Consider the following 24,259-nt stretch of genomic DNA (forward strand, 5'->3'; position numbering starts at 1 on the left):
GCAACACCCATTCCTGCCACCTCTTACATTTTCAAATGCAAGCCAGAAACATAAAAGCATTACTCAGGCTTGTCCTGTACAATTGGCACAGGGGAGGGAAGTCTTTCAGCAAGGTAGAGAAGGGCATTTCACTGCTTTGTGTGCACCATCCGACTCTTGACTTCTGCAGTACAAGCAGTAACCTTAAGCACCTCTGTGCATCAAAACCACAAAATTCTAAAACCCACACTGCAACATTTCTAAATGGCTTTCAGAATCAGCTTAGTAGGAGCTGTTAACCTTCACCGGTAAACAACGGGGTGACTGCAGTTATTCTCACTACGTCAAAACATGGCTAGCTTTTGAGTTCAACGGAGAAATGATAGTTCCTTAACAGCTGGGATGTAGGGAGAAGCAGCTTGGACTGGTCTGGGCTTGATTTCAAACAACTGGCATTCAATTTTAGCAAACAATCTTTTTCTTTTCTTTTTTCTGCCCAACCCCAAAACTCAGCAGGTATGGAAAGAGTGGGCTGAGAGGGAGGAAAAACAAACTAGCAAAGGACTCACATTGAACTCTTCACGGAAAAGTTTGTTGTCATCTGCCATTCGCCGGTTAATCTCTTCCTCCAGTTTATCCACAGGCAGTGGTGGGTACTTTCTGTTGGTGCTGGGAGACCTGGCAAGCAATGGCATGCTCTGGGGCTCTGCAACAGAAGAAGAGTCCACTTGTTTTTGATGCACTAGGCAAAGGGAACTCAAGAGACTACAACTTGGGTTATATGCACAGACAAGTGTGCGAACACACATCACACACACACAAACGTCAGTTCCCAGAAATCCATCACACTCCAGCATGATCAACAACCCCTCCAGGTTGTGGCCATGCAGATACCGTAGGGATGGGGAAAGGTTAGCCCCCATCCCTCTGTCTTCCACAACTAAATTTACTTACTTCCCGCCCACTCCCAAGGAAATGAATCACTCCAAGTGGGGGGAAAGTAGCAGTGCTGTGCTTGGGACAACCAAGAGCTCTGAACATCCCCATGGAAATTGCTCAGGCACATAGACACTCGTTCCATTTGCCTCACTGCTGAGGCGTTGTGCCTCTAGCCGGTACAAGAATAAGAAGAACAGACAGAGAGATGCAGCTGCTTCTACAAGTTGTATCAGACAGAATTCAGCATTCCCACCCCCCACTGAAAACAGAGCCATTTTCTGCAATGGATTATTTTAGCAGCGAAAGCTTGACAATCTGCTACATTCTAGTTTAACTGCATAGAAATAGGGCAGCTAGCTGGTAGATGACCTGAGGCATGATGCAGACCTAGGACATCGTTCTTCATTCATGTGAAGGGAAAGACAACATTTAGGTGGAATTGGGGTGCTGCAACCCTAGCCAACATTAGGAGGAGCGGGAGCTGAATGGCCAGGCCATGTTCTGGTGCTGGGAGGAAGTCAAATGGTCCGGCATATGGGAGTTCCCACAATCCAACCACCAGCATGCCCTTGTAAGGCCAGAAGGCAGCTATGCAACTGATCCATCCAATCCCTTGGACACACTGTTGAGGTGACCTCCGGTGAGGACTATGACATCCCTCTCATATGGCATGCACCACAAAAGGAAGAGGGTTGTCAGGACTGCCACACTGTGGTTCAAGCCTAAATTGTGGGAGAAGAAAGCACAGACTTACCCATGTCATCTGTCCGGCCATTAGACAAATGAAACGAGTTGGAATGGCTCCCGGCTTGCTTGTATTTTTTGAACCTAGCAATGAAAATACATGGAAAGTCAGCTGAGCCAGGTTCATATCTGAGTTATCTAATATGCTGTTGGGAGTAGGTCTTTCTACCTGCACAAGTGATCTTTTTCAGAGACTTAAATAGGACACTCTCCCGATGCCTGGCATAAGAAGATGAAGCAGGAGTTGTTTACCTTGAAAGGGTGGCTGATGTGAATGGACACAGAGAAAGAGTGGCTATTCACAAGGGTGCCTTTGAGGGAGAAGAACTCTCAGTGCAGACACCCAAAATTTCAGAACCACTTTGTTTCTATACAGCATCTTGAACACTCCAGTGAACTTTGCACAAGTATTGCAGGGGGTTGGATTAGATGAAACTAGGGGTCCCTTCCAACTCTATAATCCTATGATTCTAAGCATGCTATGCTAATGCAACAGCTGCAACACTGAGCTACAAATCAGGAAACCCCCAGTCCAAGTCTTGCCTCTGACATTAACTCACCAGGTGGCCTTAGGCAAGTCACTCCCTCTCAGCCTCAGATCTGCAATATGGGGACAATAGTATAGGGGGCTAGGGCTGTTCTGATGATTACAAATCAGTGTATGTGAGGCACTCTAAACATTTGAAAGCACTAATTAAGTACCACCCACAGACAGGAGATGGGTGCTGAGAGTGAAGCCACCTAGCAAGCAATTTAAACCAAGGACTTCCTGCTCAAAGCTCACACCTATATCGCCTCCCATGCCATGAATTCATAAAAATCATTTAACTAAAGGTCATAGAAACAAGTCAAGGAGACAGTATACACATATGATCACGAAAGGGGGAGGAAAGCAACACTTCCGTTTTACAGCTGGAGAAGCTGAGAGGTCACAGTGCCCACTCTTACACAGTAGGAAATCACAGCTCGAGAAGCTGCCTTCTTCTCACATTCACACCCAAACAGTGTTTGCTGTCTCAAAAGCAACACTGCATATCACCTTCTACAGCATTTCAAACATACGGTCTTGGGTTCTGCCTTGGTCAGACCACACCGGGAATACTGTGTCCAGTTCTGGGTGCCACAATTTAAGAAGGATATTGACAAGCTGGAATGTGTGCAGAGGAGGGTCTGGAAACCAAGCCTTGTGAGGAACAGTTGATGGAGTTGGGTAGGTTTAGCCTGGTAAAGAGGAGCCTGAGAGGAAATATGACTGCCATCTTCAAATATCTAAAGTGCTGTCACTTGGAAGACCGAGCAAGCTTGTTTCCACTCTGGATAGGAAGACAAGTAACGGCTGGGCAACCTGCCATTTTGCATCAGGCCAATTACCCAATGCGAGGGGAGAGGGAAGGAAGGCATCAGCTGAGGAATCTGTGTAACTTAAGGGGCAGGTACCACACACCATCCCCAGAGGAGTTGCTTGTGGGCAGGAGTAGCGGTGCTTACCTGACCTCTTGTTATCGGCACAGCTGTGCTTACGAGGGTGAGGAAGGGGAGGGAGGAGGCTGGTTTGGTGCAAAATGCACAGGAGTGTTGGATTGGCTCCACTGGCGCCCTTGCCCAACACTGACCTCCCCACTGCATCTCCCTTCTCCCCAATCCAGTAAGCACAGCAATACCAGCAACAGGAGGGCAGGTAACCACCGCCCCTTCCATCCAACTGCTCCTGCACCTGCAGCAAAGATTGCCTCAGGGATTGGGAGCGACTGGACCCCCTTTAAAAAACAACTGATGCTTCTCTAGTTGAAATTAATTAAAACTGGTCAAGGCGCAGCTCTAAGAGAGCCATGTCAAACCACAGGAGCCCAGCAAAAGGGAGTCAGGAGGTTTGCCAAGCAGCACTTACCTTAACATATACAGGACAATAATAATAAATACTATGACTAGCAAGGAAGATAATGCCACCATTACGGCTATGATGGGTGTCTCATCTAGAGGGAGGGAAAAGAGAAAGAAATTTGTTTTAGAAACAGCAATACCAGGTATTTCAAAGGATATAAGAAAACAATTGGGAGTTCCTGATTATTTCCTTTAAAGTTAAAGTCACTTGATGTCATGATGGTATCACGGAATTGGTTGGCGGGAATCTCCATCATATTGGCTGGTGGTGTGTGTGTGTGAGCTCAGGATCCAGGCTGCCAGCCATACCTTATTCCCCATCCCTGGCATCAAGTATCCTCTCAGATCTGGAATTTGGGCTTCAAGCTAACCTTGGAAACCTGAACTGCATAAAGCCATGATCACAGAGCCATGTTAACGCAGTGCTTTTTTTTCTTAAAAAAAAACTTTTAGGGGTACTCTCATTTTCCTACTCATATTGAAATACTGCCAAACTTAGATTCACATAATGTTTAGGGGTGTGCGTCCCCCCAGGAAAAAGCACTGCATTAACCTATGTCTCATCATCCTTTGTACTGCCTGAAATGTCATGTTTTCAGTTCCTTCTGAACTGCAGCTGCAAATACACAAGGGGCACACAAATTCCTACATGGCTAACTTAGATGCTAACTAATTGCCTACTGACCCACGCAAAAGTAACACCTGACAAAGGAACTCAAGATGGGTTCTTTGCTTCTGCTCTTCACAACAACCCTGTGTGATAGGATAGGTTGTGAGATGAGTAACTGAGCCAGTAAACTTCATGGCTGTAGGAAACCAGGTCAAGCAATCTGTCCATGTTAAGTAATCCAAAAGAATGTTAAATGAGTCGGGGGGGGGGGGGAGAAGCTGGACAGATTTCAAGGAGTAAAGGAAAAGCAACCGTCAAGAGTGACACTTTTTCCCTAGTAGAGAATAAGTTAGATGTATGGTTTGGTCTGATGCAGTCCAATGGGCTGCTGGAATTTGGAAGTGTGAACTGGCTGCGAGTTCATCTCTCCAAAGAGAATTCTTGTATAGCGAATTTAGATTCCAGGCAAGTCAAAATTACATGCTGACACACAACAATGGAAGGCTGTTTGGTGCATACTTAAAGCATTTTGCAGCCTTACACGTTCTCTGAAAAGTAGGCAGGGCAGGCCCTAGGCAATTCTGTTGTTAGCTCACAGCAGACAGAGCAGTCACACACTGAACATTTTCTCCCATTCTTTGAAATATGCAACAGGTTTACAAATGAGCTGCAGCCTTGGCTGTTTGTGTCCTTGAGAGCTGCTGAGTTTGTACCTTTGTCCTAGCAACTCCCTTACTGGAAAGATGACTGAGAAACGACAGCAGGCAGAAAGCAATGGGGGGAAAGTGAAGAAAGCAGTTGAAAGCTCACCGTTCTGTTTCCTGGCTGTGGTTAACGGTTGCCGTGGAAAAAGCTCCAGCTCTGAACCAGATGTGTCAAAGAGGGAAAGTGCAAACCCCAAAGTCCTACATCTCCTTGCCAGATGCATCCCCTGGAAGTCCTTCCCACTAACTGGCCAACCCCAGATGAAGTTACCACAAGGCCAGGAAAAGGAAGCAGCTTGCCCATAGCACTCTCTCTCATTATAGGAGCCTGTAGCACCAAAGGCATGCATTTACAAATCAGGCTACCCATCTATTCCCTCTCGCTCTCCCCAACCCCTAAAGGTGAGGCTCCACATTCCCTGTTAGATGCAGGAGAGTCTGACATGGAGTAAGGGATATTTGATGTGGAGAATCCAAGTGCAACCCATAATTTTCTGCCCTGATATATCTGTGCTCTCTCTATTCTTTCTCTCCACCACTGTGAAAATGCTCTTTACACATAAGAGCTTACGTTGGTCACAAAAAGATGAGTTCTCTCTCTCTCTCTCTCTCTCTCTCTCTCTCTCTCTCTCTCTCTCTCTCACACACACACACACACACACACACACGGATTTATGCAGCATATCATATTTGTGGAGTCAGTGTTGTGTAGTGGTTACAATGTTTGACTAGGACCTGGGAGACCAGGGTTCAAATTCCCACTTGGCCATGAAGTTCACTGGGTGACTTGGGGCCAGTCGCTGTCTCTTAGCCTAACCTACCTCAAAGGGGTGTTGTGAAGATAAAATGGGGAGGGAGAGAACCATGTATGAAACTTGAGCTCCTGGGAGAAAAGTTGGAATATAAACAAACACGTATATAATTTTGGGTGCTTGCGAACCGACAGAACATGTGTCTAGTAAGGAATTTAAGTACATGTGTCTAGTAAGGATTTAAGAACATGTGTCTAGTAAGAAAATGACAAATACATCTTACTTTATTAACCCCACATCCCAAAAGGTGGGAGCTTTCTTAAATATGCCATTACCAATATATATCAGTCTGAAATTAAGAAGGTGTGAAGATAATTTTGTGATTGTGCGTTAAGAGGGCAAAATGGTTTTATCCTAGACTGAAAGTGAAAAATTGAACAAACTTTCTTATTTGAGGTCTCTACATAAGGACTGGTGAGGACAGCAGGCTGGTTCAGAAAATGTCCCCTCCACCCATGTATGACTTTGGCATGGGTGGAAACTTCCTCAGTAGGAAAGATCCCAGTATTGATTGACAGATTGCAGAAATAATATCCAGCTTTATATTCTCCAGGCAGGATGCCAAAGCTAGCACAAGCATGTGAACAGCATGGCGGAGTGGGGGCGGGGGGCAGGGAGCAGAAGTATTGTCCCATGCTCTGGAAATGGACACAATATAAAGGGCTGCACCCATAAGCCAACATCATACACCTGTGAAGACTGTAGATTTTGTTTTATTTGTCCCTCCCATGAAGAAGAGACATTCTCAGCTCTCCAAATATCAGCTGTGCCTATGCAATTAGGTAAGAAACTGTGCCAAATAACTCCCCAACTTGGCAATTAAGTCTACAAAATTTACTAGCCTACTAAAATAAATTGCTAGCCTGTTTGCCCCTCTCCTCAATCTTCCAGCCCTTTGCAGCCTAACAGAAACACAACTTTTGTGAGGCTACTTTGCTTGGTGGAGAGAGTCTTGCTTGCCAAGCTAACCATGCAGATGGCTCTTTATTTCCCCTCTGTTCAGGCCAACTTCCCCCACCTCACCCCTCCCAAATGCAGGGAGTGTGGAAATGAAACTTTTGAGTCACTAGAAGCACCCTTGATACAAAAGTGACTAACGTTATCTGACATGGAGCTGATCAGATGCACTCATGTTGATTTCTTGTAACTGGCCCTAGAGCTCACTGTTTTTAAACTGAGCTGGCAAGGTGGGTGGAAGACGCTCTTGAAGCTCCCTCCACCCTGGAGGTGAATGACATGATAACAACCAATGCAGCCAACGGACACATTGCCTGTTGCTTCCTCTGTAACGTTACTTAGCCGCAGACCACATTGCTGGGGTGGAGTGTGGGAACAGGGAAATGCACAACCAGGTGGGTTCCGTTTGGATATTTTGGTTGAAAAGGCTGCATTGATATTAGCAGTCAGTACAGGCCAGGCAAGGCCAAAACCAACAGCAAACCATTGCTGTCATGCAGTCTGGTTTAAAAAACAGGAGGCAGTGAACTATCCTGCTTTGTTTATTGGCTCCTTCATGCACGCACACACACACACACACACAGAGAGAGAGAGAGAGAGAGAGAGAGAGAGAGAGAGAGAGAGAGAGAGAACTGGTGGGAGTTAGCAATTTCTTGCTGCCACTGCAAATAAAGGGGACTGATATGATTATGCGCATAACAGAATACACGGAGATGCTGCAGATACTATTATCATAATAGCACGTGTCAAAAGAGTTGTGCTTATGAATTCCCCTGCTGTGAGACAGAAGGTTGCACAGTTTCGGTGATGCCTTGAAATAGAGAATCAGGGACTAGAAATGCAGAAACGACTGAACACCCAGCCTGTTAGAGGGATGTGTGCCTTGCCTACATCTTGACAGAGGAAAGGCTTGGAACATTCCGCAGCACTGGATAACAACCCACTGTATTGCTCCCGTTTGCTTCCTGAAGCCTGGATGGGATTGAAAAAAAAAAAAAGTGCCTTCCTATCTTCACTACAGAATGGATATGAAGGACATACCCAGAATGGGTGGAGAAACTGGCTGCTTACGCCAAGGGTCGTCAATCTGCTCCCTACAGCCCACTAGCGGGCGTTTCAGGATTCTAGGTGGGCGGTAGGGGTTCTATGACACAAGCTGAATCCTCCTTCCATCAAGCACTGGTGGGCGGTAAGGAAATTTTACCATCAAGAAAGATGCATTAGTGGGCAGTAGGTATAAAAAGGTTGACTACCCCTGGCTTACACAATACAGTATATACTGCAGGGCCATACCAAAGTAATTACCCAACTGATGCTGTTCTCTCTAGAGCCGAGTTAAGAACCTCAATAAGACTAGAAATGAGCCAGGAAATGTAAAGAGGACTTTTATTGCCAAATCAAGCCAGCATGGTGTAGGGCAGCCTTCCCTAACCTGGTGCCCTCTAGATCAGGCATCCCCAAACTTCGGCCCTCCAGATGTTTTGGACTACAATTCCCATCATCCCTGACCACTGGTCCTCTTAGCTAGGGATCATGGGAGTTGTAGGCCAAAATATCTGGAGGGCCGCAGTTTGGGGATGCCTGCTCTAGATGTTTGGGCTACACCGCTGTGCTGGCTGAGGCTGATGGGAGCTGTAGTCCAAAATACTCAAGAGGGCAACAGATTGGGGAGGCTGGTGTAGTGGATCAAGTATTGTGGTTTCGATGAGGGAGGCCTGGGTTTAAATCCCTGCTCTGTCATGAAACTTACTGGGTGATGCTTACTGTGCCACTATTGTAACCTAACCAACCTCAAATGGTTGTTGTGGGGATAAAATGGGATGCCCTAACACATGCTGTAATGAGTTCCTACAGAAAGTAGAAAGCTGCAACAGTCAAATAAGCCCTGGAATCGGAACGTTCACAGGAGATGCCATTTTGACACCTTAAATGAAATGCAATGTTCCATAGCAACGACAAAGACATACATTGTACGGGCAAAAAAAGTTGTCTAAGGAGAATGCCTTACCTCGTCTGGTATCACTATCACCTGCATAAATGAGAAAGCAACAGGTAAGAACATAAGGAGAGTCCTGCTGGTTCGAACCAAACCCTATCTAGCTCAGCAAACCTGGTAACCCACTTGGCCAGCCAGACGCCCTTGGGAAGCCCCCAAAGCAAGACACAACCTCTCTCTTTTACTGCTGTTCCCCAGCAAATTGGCATCTGGAGGCAAATAACCTCTGCTATTAGAGGTAGGACACAGTAATCATCAACAGCAGCCATTGATAGCTTTACACTCCATGGATTTGTCTAATCCACGGGTGTCAAACACAAGGCCCGGGGGCCAAATCCGGCCCGCCAGACCTCGTCATGTGGCCCGCCGAGCGCCCCAGCCAGCGGGACCCAGCAGCGGGACCTTGCTGCTGAAGCGCCGTGCCGACAAAGCGCCGACAAACAGCTGGGGCCTGGGGGGTAGAAAGGCGGCCGGAGCAGCGCTGCGTGGAGCACCCCGAGGCACAGCAGGAGAAGGAGGAGGCAGCTTGCCGGGTCAGCGCCCAGCAGCGCCGCACAGAGAGTCCCGAGCCTCTGCGACGCAGCAGTGCTCTGTAGCACTTTGAATTCTCCTCCTCCTGCCACGGCTCGGCGTCTGGAAACGGCTGCTGCTGAAGCACAGACAAAGCACCCAGCAGCGCCGCGTGGAGGAGCAGGAGGATTCAAAGTGCTACAGAGCACTGCTGCATCCCAGAGGCTCAGGACTCTCCATACGGCGCTGCCGGGCACCGACCCGGCAAGCCGGCGCCTCCTCCTCCTCTTGCCTCACCACCTCCTCCTCCTGCCGCGGCTCAGCCTCACGAACGTGCACCTCTGAGGCTTTACGCACGTCTCCTAAAACGGACACCCGCTGCCTCATGCTGCACGGGAAATGCTTTTTGCCCCTGGGTCCCTTCACGCTCTTTTCTGGCGCTGAATCAAGGCGGCGACCCCCCCCTTCCCTTTCTTTCTTCCTCTCTCTCGTTCTTATTCTTTCTTTCCCTCTCCTTGCTTCCTTCTTTATCTCTGTCTTCTCTCCCTCTTTCTTTTTCTTTCCTTCTTTATTCCCTTCCTTCTTTCCTACTCTTCTTTCTCTCCCCTCTTTCTTTCCTCTCTCCCTCCTGCTCCCTCTTTTCTTCCTTCCTTCCTTCCTTCCGTCCGTCCTTCCCATCTTTCTTCCTCTCCCTCATTCTTATTCTTTCTTTCCCTCTCCTTCCTTCCTTCTTTATCTCTGTCTTCTCTCCCTCTTTCTTTTTCTTTCCTTCTTTATTCCCTTCCTTATTTCCTACTCTTCTTTCTCTCCCCTCTTTCCTTCCTTCCTCTCTCCCTCCCACTCCCTCTTTCCTTCCTTCCTTCCTCCCTCCCTCCCCTCCCCTTGCCTCCCTCTCCCTCTCCTCAGAAACATAGGATGCTGCTTTATACTTCTGGCCCTTAAACCCTGGAACCAGGAGAACAGCTCCAGTGAGTCAACCTCAGCCAGTCCCTTTGGTGAAGGGTGGTGGCTCACTGGCAGAACATCTGTCCTGCATGCAGAAGGACCCCAGCATCTCCAGGTACCCGTAGCTCTGCAAAGCTCCTGCATGAAACCCTAGCGAGCCTCCACCACCCAGTGCAGTTACCAAAAATCATTTTTCAATAAATTGTACAATAATTGTACATTTGAATATCTACTTGCCATTATTCTGACTATGTTAGTTATTACGTACATTATTACAAAAAACAGTAATAATTGAATGCAGTGACAATAATTTATGTTAATAAAGAGTGGACACATAGTCCTACAGATACAACCGGCCCTTTGAGGGTGACCAAACTGCTGATGCGGCCCCCGATGAATTTGAGTTTGACACCCCTGGTCTAATCCCTTTATAAAATCCATCTGAGTTGCTGGCCATCACCAAATCTTATGAGAGCAAATGACACGGTTTCAACTCTGCGCTGTGTGAAGCACTTCCTACTGGCTGTTCCGACTGTCTGTACCAGTGAGCTTCATTTGATGACCATGGGTTGTTATTTGGGGAGAGGGAGAACAATTCCTCTCTCTCTACTTTCTTCACAAAAGCATCTCCACCAGGGCCCCACAACTTATGTCGGATCCCTTGCCTGTTGCTTCCTAGGAAGAAATTTGCCTTTTTTTCACAGCAAGCACACATCGGGTCAGCTTTTTCATTGACATATCCGCCATACTCGGAATATACTTTTCCTGGTCAGTCACTGCCAGCTCTGATTCTATCAGTGCATATACAGGCATCACTTTATTGACCATGCCCCATTCTGAAGATATTTGTCACAATATCCTTTTTGTTTTTATCCCCCTGAATTATTAGGTGTAATTTAGACACTCGGTGAACTCGGTGCTCAACCCTAACTCTAGGTCATCTATGAACAAACTCAAAAACAGTGGTCTCAGAAAGATCCATAGGCTGCGCTACTTCTTATACCCACCTCCCGCCATTGCAAGAGCTATCCACTTATTCATGCTGTTTCACTTCCTGTTCGTTCACCAGTTACCAGCCCAGCTGCGAATATGGGCTTGCAGAGAAAAGGGGAGATAAACAGGCAACTGGGAGAATGGGGGATAGCACTAAAATCTTTACCTTGCCAGATCCAGCAGGGCCAAGGGGATAAGGGTGGCACTTGGGGATAAAGCACCTCCTACCACTGGGTGTAAGGATGCAAAACGTTGCATCGGTGCAGTGTTGCCACCTTGAGATGGGGAAGCAAATCCTCCAATATAAATATGGGTGCCAGTTAAAGGGATGTTCTTTTAAATGGAGTGGGACGCAGCAAATGTTGGCCTGCAGCGTAGTGAACTTTAATGCCATTTATCCCCCTGAGGAGCATTCACATAAAGCAGGGCTTGGCTTGCAGGTGGCCGAAGTTAAAATTAGTATTAGCTTGATGGACTGAATGACCCATCTCATCTTCAAATGTAGCATCAACCTCTGGCACCTCTCTCTCCCTCTCCCCAAAATACATATAGCAAAATATGTATAAGCCTACCATTCCCTAGTTAGTTTACTTCCATTCACCTGAAGTGCCCTCCTACTTGCCAGCCAGATCAATGAGAAAAGCTGTATGATACCTACTTGTGTTAACTTCCAATGTGTATTGTGCGAGCTGACCTCCCACCCTGCGGGAACCTTAATATATGCTCTGATCCCACATGATTCTGCTTCTTCCCTTTCCTTTCAACTCTTTTCCCAACCTACGAAGAATACTGACATTGGGTCTCTTCTGTTTGTCTTGCTTATTATCTTCTGAGAAGCTCAGCACATTGGCTACAGACTGTGGTTAAGGAGGAGCATGCTTAACCACAGTGGTGCGTCTGGACAACACATTAAGCCAAACACTTTGGCTTAGCTGCTATGCCACACCAAGCTAAAATGGCTGGGGAGGAGCAAAGTAGCTGTAATCTCATTCCTGGGAGCCAGCATGATTGTCGCAAGCCATAAGTTTGGCTTAGCATTACGTGCAAACAACATAGTCATTGACACAGCATGGGAACCTTTAGTTCAATTGGGGGTGGGGGGAAGAAAGCTGTAGACAAATATGCTTACCTGAGTCTTTTGTTATCTCAGCTAAAAGCAGAATGCACACAGAGGAAGCATTAGTGAATAATCTTCAGAAAGCAACATCACCCCAAGTCTTTTGTAGTTCCCTGCACCCAAAAGTAAATTTTGCTTCATTTTCCTTTGGGGGGGCATGTTTCCTCATTTCAAAAACTGTCCTTCCGTTGGCCACACATAGGATGCTTAAATCTTTACATCAGATGGAATGAAAGCCACCCTTATTATGGGAATCACAAAAGGGGAATGTGTTGTTGCCCTGAAGTCCTACTGGTGGACTTTCTGTAAGCATCTGGTCACCATAAAAATAGGATGATGGACTGGGTGGGACTTTTGCCTGGTATAGCATGGCTCTTGTCACATTCTTAACCCCACAATTCAGGCCACTCTTAAGGCCTGGTTTACATTATTGAGGCAGCTGAAGTGGCTTTTGAGGTGGCAAATTAAAAAGCTGATATTCTACAAGTAATTTATGTGATTCAGCTGCAACAAGGAACAGGTGTGTGTACTAGCATGTATCTACCGTGTTTCCCCTTTTTTAAGACACCGTCTTATAACTTTTTTTCCTCAAAAAAACACAGGGTGGCTTACTTTCGGTGGGGTGTCTTATTTTTTTTATTGCCGGTATGGTATTTATGGCTCAGGGCGCCGCTGGGCTCTCTTGAGTGCTCGGTGCTGCAGCAGCCACTGGTTCCGGGTGGCGGGGCGGCAGGCGTCCTTGACCAGGCCAGGCGGAGGCCGCTGGCTCAGGCGCTCCGCCCGCTGCTGCAGGGTGCTCCAAGCTCCTTGGCTGGGCCAGGCAAGGAAGAAGCAGTGAGCCCAGCGGTGGCGGCAAGCACGGAAGCAGTAGGGATGGCAGTGGATGAGAAGGCGGAGCACGGGGATGCAGCCAGCAAGGCAGGAGTGCGATCAGCTGTTAAGCGGAGCTCTTGGAGCGCCGCTTCACAGCTGATCGCGCTCCTGCAGTGCCGGCCGCATGGAGTGACTCTGTGAGTGGAGGTGCCTGTGGGGGTTGGTTTCCGCGGCGCAGAAGTATGGCTTATTTTCGGGGTATGTCTTATAATATTTCTCAAATCCTTAAAAACCCTGCCATGGCTTACTTTATGACTATGTATTAAAAAAGGGGAAACAGGGTATTTGTGCAAGAAATGGCCAAACACACACACACACACACTCCTATGACTTAATAATACCAACAACTATTCTACTTGAGGCAAGGGATTTGTGCGTATCTGTTGCATATCTGACTACCCAGCATGGAATTAACTCTCTGCACACAGAAAGTTTGCATGTCAGGGAGAAGGGACCTCTGACATGCAACTCTTTTATGTTCAATGAACCAACCTTCAAGTCCCTCCCTATACCCTTGTAGTAACTGAGTGGCCAGTAACAACTTCACCACTCAGTTCTGTTACCTGTATGAACAGCTTCTAAAGAGACACCAGCATCAAGCCTCACACACCCTTAGAGCAAAGCACCCTGGGGAGCCAGACAGCAAGAGCTCTGATACACTATTTCCCTGCAAAGCAATACACAGATACACACTTCCTTCCAGGCTTTGCAGTGTAGTCTTGTGCACTCTTTGCCTGGAATCAGCAGTGCATTCTCTGCTCAGTTGACTGCTTGTGCTTTGCTTCCTGGGAGTCCTTCCCTCATTCTTTTGAACATGATAAAGGACCATAGCTCAGTAGTAATTGCTTTGCATGCAAAAGTTCCAAAATTCAATCCCCAGTATTTCCAGGAAGGGCGTGAAATGCCTCCTTCCTAAACCCTGGGGAGCCCCTGCCAGTCAGTGTAGACCAGTTTCCCAAACTTGGGTCTCCAGCTGTATTTTGGACTACAACTCCCACCATCCCTAAGCTAGCAGCAGTGGTCAGGGATGATGGGAATTGTAGTCCAAAAAAATAGCTAGAGACCAGTTTGGAAAACCCTGGTGTAGACCATCAGGAGCCATGTGTTCCTAACTTGGGAGAACACATGTGCCCATTTCCTGCTAGCCTTTTTGGAGGAGGGTACCAGCTCAGTGCAGGGCTGTTTGCCCACATTCATAGCTTATGTTGCCCGGGGGTGCTTCCTTGGCCCAGAAGAGTTGTGCTGGCCTACAGGTGCTTTTTTAAAAAGAAAAAAGAGGAAAGATGTATAGTAGAACTGGAGGCATGTGGGATGTGCACCTTTCACAGCTTCTGCTGGCCTGAATCAGCTAAGGTGTTTGGGGAGGCATCAGATCTGATAGGGTCTTCCCCACTCACTTCCCTGCCTTGTGCTGGCAGCCAGCTCTAGCCATGGAAACTGTTTTCTCTCTTTTCTTGAAGGAGGTGAATCAGGAGGGGTGAGGGAGCCACCACCAGGTAACCATTTGCCTCAGGCAGGGACTTTGCCTGATAGCTGTTTGTTTACCTGCCTGCCTTTTTCTCTTGCTAGCCATCATCCTGTAATAGCATTCTCCTTTCGCTCTCCTTCAAGGAAGGAGAAACCCAGATGCGCAGGAGAAGAAGGGGTGTGTGTGTCTGCCTGCAAATGAGAAAGGGACTTCTCAGCTCCAGGAGAAGTCTAGATAGGCAAGAAAATCTGAAGGAGGTTGACAAAGGGTGGGGGATAGAGAGAACTCTGGGTGGATAAAAAAATTGGATGGCGGGAGAGAAAAGAGAGAGAGATCTGCTCTGTTGCTGAGAGCTGCTGGCCTGGCAGAACCCCCATTTGTTACCACCTTGGAGGAAGGTGCTGTGCTTCTCTCCCTCCTCCCGCACTTTGGCTAAGATGTAAAAGGGCCTTCTCTGTCTGTCTTTTTCCCACATCGCGTCTCTTTCTTCTCTCTCCCCCCCCCCCCACTCCCCTGTGCTTTCCTTGCCCTCATGATTCACCATCAATCTTGGACCAAAAGTTCTTTTTCTTTTGCTGAGGGTATAGATTTTGGTGGGGAGGGGAGTGATGCAAATTGGCATATGCTTCTCATCAGATTTTTCTTGTGTCAGAGTATGTGAGTGAGCAACTGAGCCAGGATTCTAAGTGAGTCATGGCTAACTGGGGACTGAGCCTGGGGTTTCTTTAGCCAGTCGTGAATGTGGGGTTCTTGCCTTTTCCACAGAATCTGAGTAGAAGTCCAATTCAGTAGAATTAAAACTGATTCACTTGCATTGGCATAGTTTTTACATGGGTCCACACACACCCCAACCACCATCAAATCACAGATGTCATCTGTATCTCTGTGAATTGTACAGTGGTACCTCGCAAGACGAATGCCTCGCGCAACGAAAACTCGCAAGACGAAAGCGTTTTGTGATTTTTTTTGGTGACTCGCAAGACAAAGTTTTCTATGGCCGTGCTTTGCAAGACTAATTTTTTTTTGCCACAGCAAACCGCACTTTGCAAGACGAAATTATCTCAAGACGAAGCGACTCGCAGAACGAATTACTTTCGTCTTGCGAGGCACCACTGTACTGTAAAATAATTAAATTAGATTAAATAATAAGATCCGGCACTTTTCAGTGTCACCATGGCACAAAATCATGGATTGGAGGCAGCACTGACAAGGATGTACCTGTGAACTACTGGGCATTCTATAGACAACAGTGAAAGCTTCACTTTGATGGCAGTCATTTAGTTCATGTTAGTGACAGCAAAGCAGAAGTTGTATTCCGGATTAGCAAATCAGGTATAACAAGTGCAAGAATTTCTAAATGATATTGAGAACGGAGTACCGTATTTTTAAAAGCATTCAGTTTGAACTAATTGATCTAGAGTATGACAACAATTAAAAAGGGACGCGGGTGGCGCTGTGGGTTAAACCACAGAGCCTAGGGCTTGCCGATCAGAAGGTCAGCGGTCCGAATCCCCGTGACGGGGTGAGCTCCCGTTGCTCGGTCCTAGCTCCTGCCAACCTAGCAGTTCGAAAGCACGTCAATGTGCAAGTAGATAAATAGGTACCGCTCTGGCGGGAAGGTAAACGGCATTTCCGTGCGCTGCTCTGGTTCGCCAGAAGCGGCTTAGTCATGCTGGCCACATGACCTGGAAGCTGTACGCTGGCTCCCTCGGCCAATAAAGCCAGATGAGCACCGCAACCCCAGAGTTGTCCACGACTGGACCTAACTGTCAAGGGTCCCTTTACCTTTACCTATGACAACAATTGTGACTCAGGCTGGGCAATATATCAATATATTGTCCAAAACTAGTTTGAAGTCCATATTGTGGTGTCCGTTTCATAATTTTTGATCTGGCACTATATATGATGTGTGCTTGTGTGTGCTATGCAAAAATCACAATGGTTGTGAAAAATGTGAAGCCAACCAGTGCTTCTCTTGATTCCTGCAGCCCCTGTTAACCCTGCCAGCTCAGCTCTCCCGCCTCCTGCAGCAGGCAGCGAATCAGAAGAGCAGACGCCAGGAAACACTGTGAAGCTGGCGATATATCACAATATTGAAAACCATGTATAGTCCAGCCCTAATTGTGAAGGGACAACTTTTAAGTCATTAAAAGACAGTCCCAATTTCAAAAGATATGTAGCTTTAACCCACCAAGTAGGTCTGGAGCAGTTTACACTAACTGTGGACCATACAACAAAGTTGAAAGAATCAGAGGACTGGACCCATTATCTAGTCTCATTTTTTTTAACCTAAAGCAAGCTCCTCAGTGTGTTCCCCTCACATTTTAGCATGGCATAAAGCAGTGACCCTAAGTCAATAAGGAGACATGACACTAGAAAAAAACCCCATCCAGACTAGAAATAGAGAGAGTAACTGAACAAGCCACACACTACTCACAGAAGCTGCTAAACACACATAAGCCACCGCTCATAATATATATATGGGAGCACAAAGCAAATATAGCAAATATCTTCCGTACTTGAGGTGTCAAAGGCTTTTGGCGTAGTTACTGCTGTTGTGGCGTTGGCCTCTACAGTCACCAGATTTGAATCTGCAGCAGTTGTATGTGGAACTGAAGATGTGGCATTTGTCGAGAGGGAGGTGGGCCCAGAAGTGGGCCCAGTTGCCGGCAAAACTGTAGCCTTCGTGCCTGGAGAGCTGACCATCGTGGCAGGCAAGAAGTCTGTGGCTGTAGGAGGAGTAGTACGGTTTGGTGCCATAGCAGGAGACGCTGCTTGAGAAGGAGCATGGCTACTGGTGGGGCTTGTGGGCTTCCCGCTAGCTGGTTGCGTCTTGGCAGTTTTCATGGAACTTGTGAGCAAGGAAGAACCCGTCGAAGGGAGCACTAGAAGTAAAAGAACAAAAGGGAAAATGACAGGGTATGTTGCTCCCCACACCCGGATCTTACACAAACAGACACGAGCACCAGATTTTTCTCCACAAGTAGCAGGGACTCCCAGTTTAAGAACGAGATTTATTTCATCCTAAATCAACAAATATAAACCTACAAGCCAAATAAATATTCGCAGAAGGCAGCATGCAAACTGTTAGTATTACGTTGCCCTTTATGGGCATTGGAAGATACTTTCCAAGCATCATTCTACTGTATTTTGGTTGCTCAATCCCTCCACACAAACCTCCAACAACATACACACTCCCCACCTCTCGGTATCTTTCATTCTGCATCTAGAACTGTTACCCTTATTATAAAGTGTTGCACAGAACTACATAATAGAGCTCCCTTTCTGCTCTGACTGATGCCAAAGTTCTAGCAGTCTTGTTTCCTTAAGACACCAAACCAATGACTCGGTTATGCAGCCTTGGATCTGGAGAAGAACTGGTGGAAGGTGATGGCAAGTGCTTCTGTCCAATTTTTGACAGCCACCCTCCCCACCCCAGCCCACCCCATTTATCATCTTAGACTGAAATCCTGGAAGTTTTGTTGCTTACAAGTGTTAGAAACCAAGATATGAAAGCTAGGAGCTAAATGGCATCTTAAACCTAGGTTATGGGCGCAACAACGGAATGTCTAGGTGTGCTTTTTTAAAAACTAGAATGCAAAGCTGAAAGTGAAAGAGCTGCAGCTAAAATATTATGCTCATTTTTCACATGGTCTAGTCCTTTCCCTTACCCACCCCCCTAATATTCTTAAGAGGGTCTCTTCTCCAGTTTTCAGGGAAGTGGGGGGGGGGGCAGAAAAAGGTCCTCCTTTCCTTCCACTCTGCAGTTTTAATCTGAAATCTTAGGCGCGGTACTACACCCAGAGCTCAGAAACTGCTCGCGCTAATGAAATTCCCTGTTGCAAAATGTGCCCAGAACAATGGGAGTTTCAAACACTGATTACTTAAAACACATTTTAAAATTTTGAACATCTACTAAAAGTTATGTCTGCAATAGGAAGGTAGTCATGCCCATTCCCCCTGGATATGTCCAGTGATTAAACTGAAAATGGCATAATGCATTACCTGTGGTCATGTTGGCTGCTGCTCCCAGGAATGTCAGGCAGCTGCTGAGCAGGATGACAAGGAAGCATGAACCCATGTTGGCCTGAGCGGTGAGGAAGAGAAACAAAGCAGAGGGGCTACATTAACAACCGAAGTTTGCATTGCCAGCATTTCAACTACCACCAGAAGTACCTAAGCACTGACACCTGTCACACTTTTGGAAGGGAGCCAAAAGAGATCTTTATAAGAATTTGCGTCTCCGTTATGTACCAGGAATCACAACATTCAGAACTAGCACATTTATAGGGCAGAAAATTAGTTATTAGGTACAACCCAGGAAATCCTCAGTTCAATTCTCTCCTTAGCCATGAACTTATTGGATGGCTTTTAAAGGAAGCTATTAAGACTCAGAACCTCCTACCTCTAAATACAATTAACAACAACAACACCCTACTCTGCAGAACCAAAGCAGACTCTTAAGAGTCCCCCCACCAAATCAAAGCTTTCTTTTGGCTTTGACAACCAGCAAGGCAAGTTTCATAACACTGTATAGGCCATTTGGTTTCGAAATAAGCCCTTTCCCACAGGATTCACCAACTCCTCTTTGGAGACTTTCCTGCAGGGTCAAACGCTGCAACGCCAAAGCAGCACATCTGTGCGTACAACTTGGCCAACTCTCTTGCAATGGCTTCTGTTACTGTACTCAGTTTCTATCTGCTTCAACCCCTTCCCAACCTCTGGATGCACAGACAAGAATGAAGTCATAGAAGTCCTGAACACACCACCCAAATCCTCCCAGCTACAGACAGCTTTGACTATCTGCAGGGAGATCTCGAGGCCCAAACTAGATGCAGTGCTAAATACATAAATGAAGAATTTGCTAAGCAAGGAGGGGAGGTTTTATCCTTCCATTCACACACAGCTCCAAATGAAATGCCCCCTCCCAACGACAGCTTTTCTCCCCTAAGAATAACAATGGAGCAAGAAAGGGAGGGATTTTTGTTAGAACCAAGGGGGGGGGGAGAGAAAGGTTGAGCCTCCCCTCCCTGCACACTACAGTCTTGGATGAAGATTGGTCCCGCCTGTGCCCAATATTAAATTTAGAAAAATAACCACCATGACATATCTTGTAATGACACATTCAGCATCACATCCATTTTGGCTCTTATACTCAACTAGTCAAGAATCCTTTAGACCAAAGAGGGAAGCATGAACCCTAAAAGCACCAAGTCTCACTACGTACAGAAAAAACTTGTTTGCCCAGCATGTTAGGTCCCTGAGAAGTGCCTCTTGGGTCTTTGGCGATCTGGGATGACTTCAAAGAGTCACTCCTGTGCCTGCATATATAAGTGTAAACAGTGTGTCTGGCTTCTCAACAGACTTATGAACTGCAAATTCTGGAATTTAATAGCTCACAAATCTAGTTTGTTTCACAGCAAGAAGTTTGTGTGTGTGTTATTCCATCATGAAATAAAGATTAGTCTTTTAATTATGTAGAATAAGGTTGTATAGGTTAAATTTTTGGGGTAAATAAATTCCATTAATCCATTCACAATGTCATGCTCTTCCAGAGGTTTTTGTAAGATTATTGGGCAGTTTCTCTGCCTACAAGATATTATCACAGATGCTTGGTTTACTTTTGCAGTTCTCAAAACTGAATTTGACTCAGTCTTCATGCCTCTTCTTCACAGCAAAAATGTTATAACATGAACAGAGTTGAGAAAAAGACCTTAATCCTATTGTTCTACAAACCTATGAATACAGAAACAACCCCTTCGGTGCTAAGTTTCAAGAAGTGCAGTGAATAGAATAGAAACAATATATTTCTGATTGTTTGGAGTGGACAGTATTTACCGTAGGTTTTTCATGTGCAGGCTGGGTTGACAGTCTAAATTTCTTAAAATATATATATATTGTTTTTGTTTAGCCAAATTAGTTAACAAGCATGGGTGTTTGTTTAAGCAAATAACATATGCTGTAATGTTATTGTTTCAGTTGAATGAATCTATTTAAATCGTTATTATTAAGGTAATGATTATTTTTCTCCTTCCTAAGTACAACAGTAAAGTTGTCCAAATATGAATGATTAACCTATTAAACTGGGGATAAAAAACTAATATGAAAAGTTGTTATTCTAAAAATCTTCATCTACTTGCATATTAAAGTTATACCAGCAAGAATTAGTCTTTATGTAGAAAAATATTATTTAAATCAAGCCTTACTGACTAGTGATTTAAATCAAATCCACCCTGCTGGCTCCTTCGGCCAATAACGCGAGATGAGCGGCGCAACCCCAGAGTCGGTCACGACTGGACCTAATGGTCAGGGGTCCCCTTTGCCCTTTTTACACTTAACACGAGCCCCACTCTGGTGAAGTTCTTTCAGTCCAGGCCACTGTGTTACAAGGAGCAAACCAAAAGGAAATACAAGCAAGACAGCGAGAACAATTAAGAATCCACATTGTAGGATTATTTCTCTTATGTTCTGTTGGCACTAATCCCAGGAAGGGGCTAAGTGACCAGTGTTCCTCAGCAACAGAAGTAGACCCTCTACTACAGGGTCCCCAAACTAAGGCCCGGGGGCCGGATGCGGCCCAATCGCCTTCTAAATCCGGCCCGCGGACAGTCCAGGAATCAGCATGTTTTTACATGAGTAGAATGTGTCCTTTTATTTAAAATGTACCTCTGGGTTATTTGTGGGGCATAGGAATTCGTTCATATTATTTTTCTAAATATAGTCCGGCCCCCCACAAGGTCTGAGGGACAGTGGACCGGCCCCCTGCTGAAAAAGTTACCAGGGCTACAAATTACCAGGGCTCTCATCCCCAATATATGTTGGGAAACAGGGTGAAGCAGATCTGCTGGTTACTTGAAGTGCAGCGTGGAAAGCTAATTCATAGATGTTCAAAGTACAGCCAGTGCAAGCCAGACGTTACAAATATCTAAAATTGACACATGACGGTCTGAGAGTTCGGAATCTAGTGGTTTTTCTGGAAGAATCCTTGCATTGCCTAATGATTACTTTTTCAAATTTTAGGATGTGTATTTTTTCTCTCTGAAGATTATTTTCATTTAGAGTTCCCACCTGTTGTATCAGAGGTCCTATGCTTTCAAAAAAAAAAGTGGTGTAGCTTTCTACAACTTTAAAATACCATCATATGGGACCACTACAGCCACTGGACTTCTTCCTGCTGCAGCTGAAAGCATAGTAGCCTCTGTTGGGGGGAAACCAGTGACTACAACTTTGAAACGTCTTTTTTTAAAAGCCGTTTCTCTCTTACATGTATGCAGACATGCTCAAGGTATGCAATGGATTCTGGGCTGTGATGCTGGCTTGCTTCCCTAACAAAAGTGTGGATCTTGGGTTATAATCTCTTGGTAGCACACACCAGCAATCACTGTTTAAGTAAGAATAATTCAAGGGTGACTGACCAAGATACAAATTAAGACATCCTCCTCATACCTAGTGCTTTCCAGATATTTTGGACAGCCAGCACAGCTTGAGGAAGGTTGGAACAGAATGTGGAGTTCTTTATTTGTGTAGACAACAGTTATTTCAAGATAGTATCCCCAAGATAGCAGCCATGAGGCCATGAATTCCTATTCTTTATTCTAGCGTAAACAGATACTAGTTTTCCCAGTTTCTGGCATTAGCACAAAAAGAAATCCTTGCTCCAACAGCACTCCCACTGCAAATCTGGTTATCACTTGGGGAGAGGGGATGGAGAAGTTGTAAAAACAAAACAAAACACATCTATATATCACCTAGAGATCTCTCACAAGGTTTTATAAAAGGTAGCATGTCTACATGTGGGCCGTGCATCAGTGCGGAAATTAAGTATGTAAATCACTTTAGACCAGAGACAAAAATGGCGAGCAAGTATTCCAATCCTGATCATCATCATATGATAACTTAGAGCAGAAATGGGGAACCTGTGGCTCTCCAAATATTGTTGGACTACAAACCCCATCATTTCTCACTACAGGCCATGCTGGCTAGGGCTGAGTGGGTCCCAGCATCATCTGGAGGGCAACTTGTTCCCCTTCCCTAATTTAGAGCTATATGGCTTTTCAAGACAAGGAGTTCTGGAGCTACCCTGCTTTAAAAGTGCATAGCACTTGCCTTGTATGTTTGGGTCTGTGCCAGGATGGAATTATCATTTTTAAAAAAAACATGAAAAAACCCCAAAGCCTACACCATAAATGGACAATGGAGGATAAATAAAGCAAGTTACTGAAAATGAAAGTGAAACATTTATACTGAAGTCATACATATGATAAACCAGGCATCCCCAAACTGCGGCCCTCCAGATGTTTTGGCCTACAGCTCCCATGATCCCTAGCTAACAGGACCAGTGGTCAGGGATGATGGGAATTGTAGTCCAAAACATCTGGAAGGCCGAAGTTTGGGGATGCCTGTGATAAACACTACTTTCCTACAACTGCCCTCTCATCGACACCTAGGCGGAGCCATCTCTCTCTCTTTCTCTGAAATGCTCCTTAAAACCCACCATTTCTGTGAAGCCTTTCACTTGACCCTTATCCTCAGCTCCACTGCATTTTTCCTTTGCCATATGCAACCATCAGTATAGATTGTGGGTATGAAGATTCTGGTTCACATCGGTAAAGAATGTGAATATTAGGCCAGAGCCTAATAGTCTCTTCACAAAGAGAGAGGTCTACCATTTTCACCACATGGATACACTCCAAACAGTTTGGATTGCTAAACAGTATCAACTAGTAGCAAATCTGTTTCAAATGAATACAGATTTTTAGCAGGGCTGCAAATATCCCAGGTTTCTAGAAATCTGACAGCAAGGACTTTATATTAAAAAACAACAACAAATTGTCCTTATGAAGGGCTGGAATCAGGGGCTTGTAAGATTTTTCCAGGGTTCCTTGCAAGTGTCCTCCAGCATGCCAGAAAGCATTATGACAGCCTATACGTCACATAATGGTTTTATGCTCCTCACAGCAAAGAAAGAAAATCCTACTTTCACTTGGCAGATTGACTGTTTCGAAAGAAGGGAGGGGAGCCATGCCAGCAAGTTCCCCTTTCCCTTTGAGAACCAAGAAATCATAAAACTGAGTAGAGTGGCTCAAGTCCCTCTTTGTCCGGCTAGTTAACTAACATAGCTCTGACGTGATTTAAAATTACATCAGTTTTAAAACACAGCTGCTTGCTCCTACAGCCCCCTCAGCAATAACATTTTAAGAATCTACTGTCTCCTTTGGTAGAAATTACTCAAGGTAGGGGTAAAGCAGATGTTTTGGAGGTGGGGGAAGGATGATCAGTTCAGAAAAGGAATCTGCATGCACACACTTTTCCAGTGATCTGGCTAGGATCGTAAGATTGGAGCTGAAACTCAAGCCAACCCTGGAAATAATATGTTATGGATATCAGAGGGCTTCTTGACAAATATCAGGTGGTAACCAACAGCACCTGATAATATGGACTGATTGATAAATACGATCTCCAGGGGCTGCAGTGTTGTCATGTTAAGCAAAAAGGGCCCACACACCCTCTCAACATTGTTTAAAGCAATTTAGAGAACAGGATGGAAGCCACTTTATCACAGCAAATATGTGCTAGTCAGAGCTTCTCGCAAATCGCCTAATGTTGCAAAATAAATTGACAGCAGCATCTTAAAAGTAAGGGGGATGCCAGGAAACTGGGGATTATGTTCACATGTGGTGTGGGTGTAAATATGTACAATTTATTTGACAAAGGGTGTTTAAGGAGATAAC

At 45.7% G+C, this 24,259-nt stretch overlaps 1 protein-coding gene across 2 annotated transcripts in view; it reads right to left on the reverse strand.

The window, feature by feature from the left end:
• The window catches only part of PTPRA (protein tyrosine phosphatase receptor type A), a 139,281-nt gene that overhangs the window by 25,139 nt on the left and 89,883 nt on the right, over nt 1–24,259 (reverse strand). The window contains exons 3-9 of one of the 2 annotated variants that reach the window (XM_035103105.2): nt 18,534–18,615; nt 17,048–17,413; nt 12,200–12,220; nt 8,635–8,655; nt 3,551–3,635; nt 1,673–1,746; nt 549–685 (exon numbers count right to left, since the gene is read on the reverse strand). In XM_035103105.2, the coding sequence (XP_034958996.1) occupies nt 549–685; nt 1,673–1,746; nt 3,551–3,635; nt 8,635–8,655; nt 12,200–12,220; nt 17,048–17,413; nt 18,534–18,615 (786 nt within the window). The remainder of the gene's footprint in view (nt 1–548; nt 686–1,672; nt 1,747–3,550; nt 3,636–8,634; nt 8,656–12,199; nt 12,221–17,047; nt 17,414–18,533; nt 18,616–24,259) is intronic. The other variant, XM_035103107.2, reaches the window with a different exon arrangement.

The sequence above is a fragment of the Zootoca vivipara genome, chromosome 9 (assembly GCF_963506605.1).
Source record: "Zootoca vivipara chromosome 9, rZooViv1.1, whole genome shotgun sequence".
NCBI classification, from domain to species: domain Eukaryota; kingdom Metazoa; phylum Chordata; class Lepidosauria; order Squamata; family Lacertidae; genus Zootoca; species Zootoca vivipara.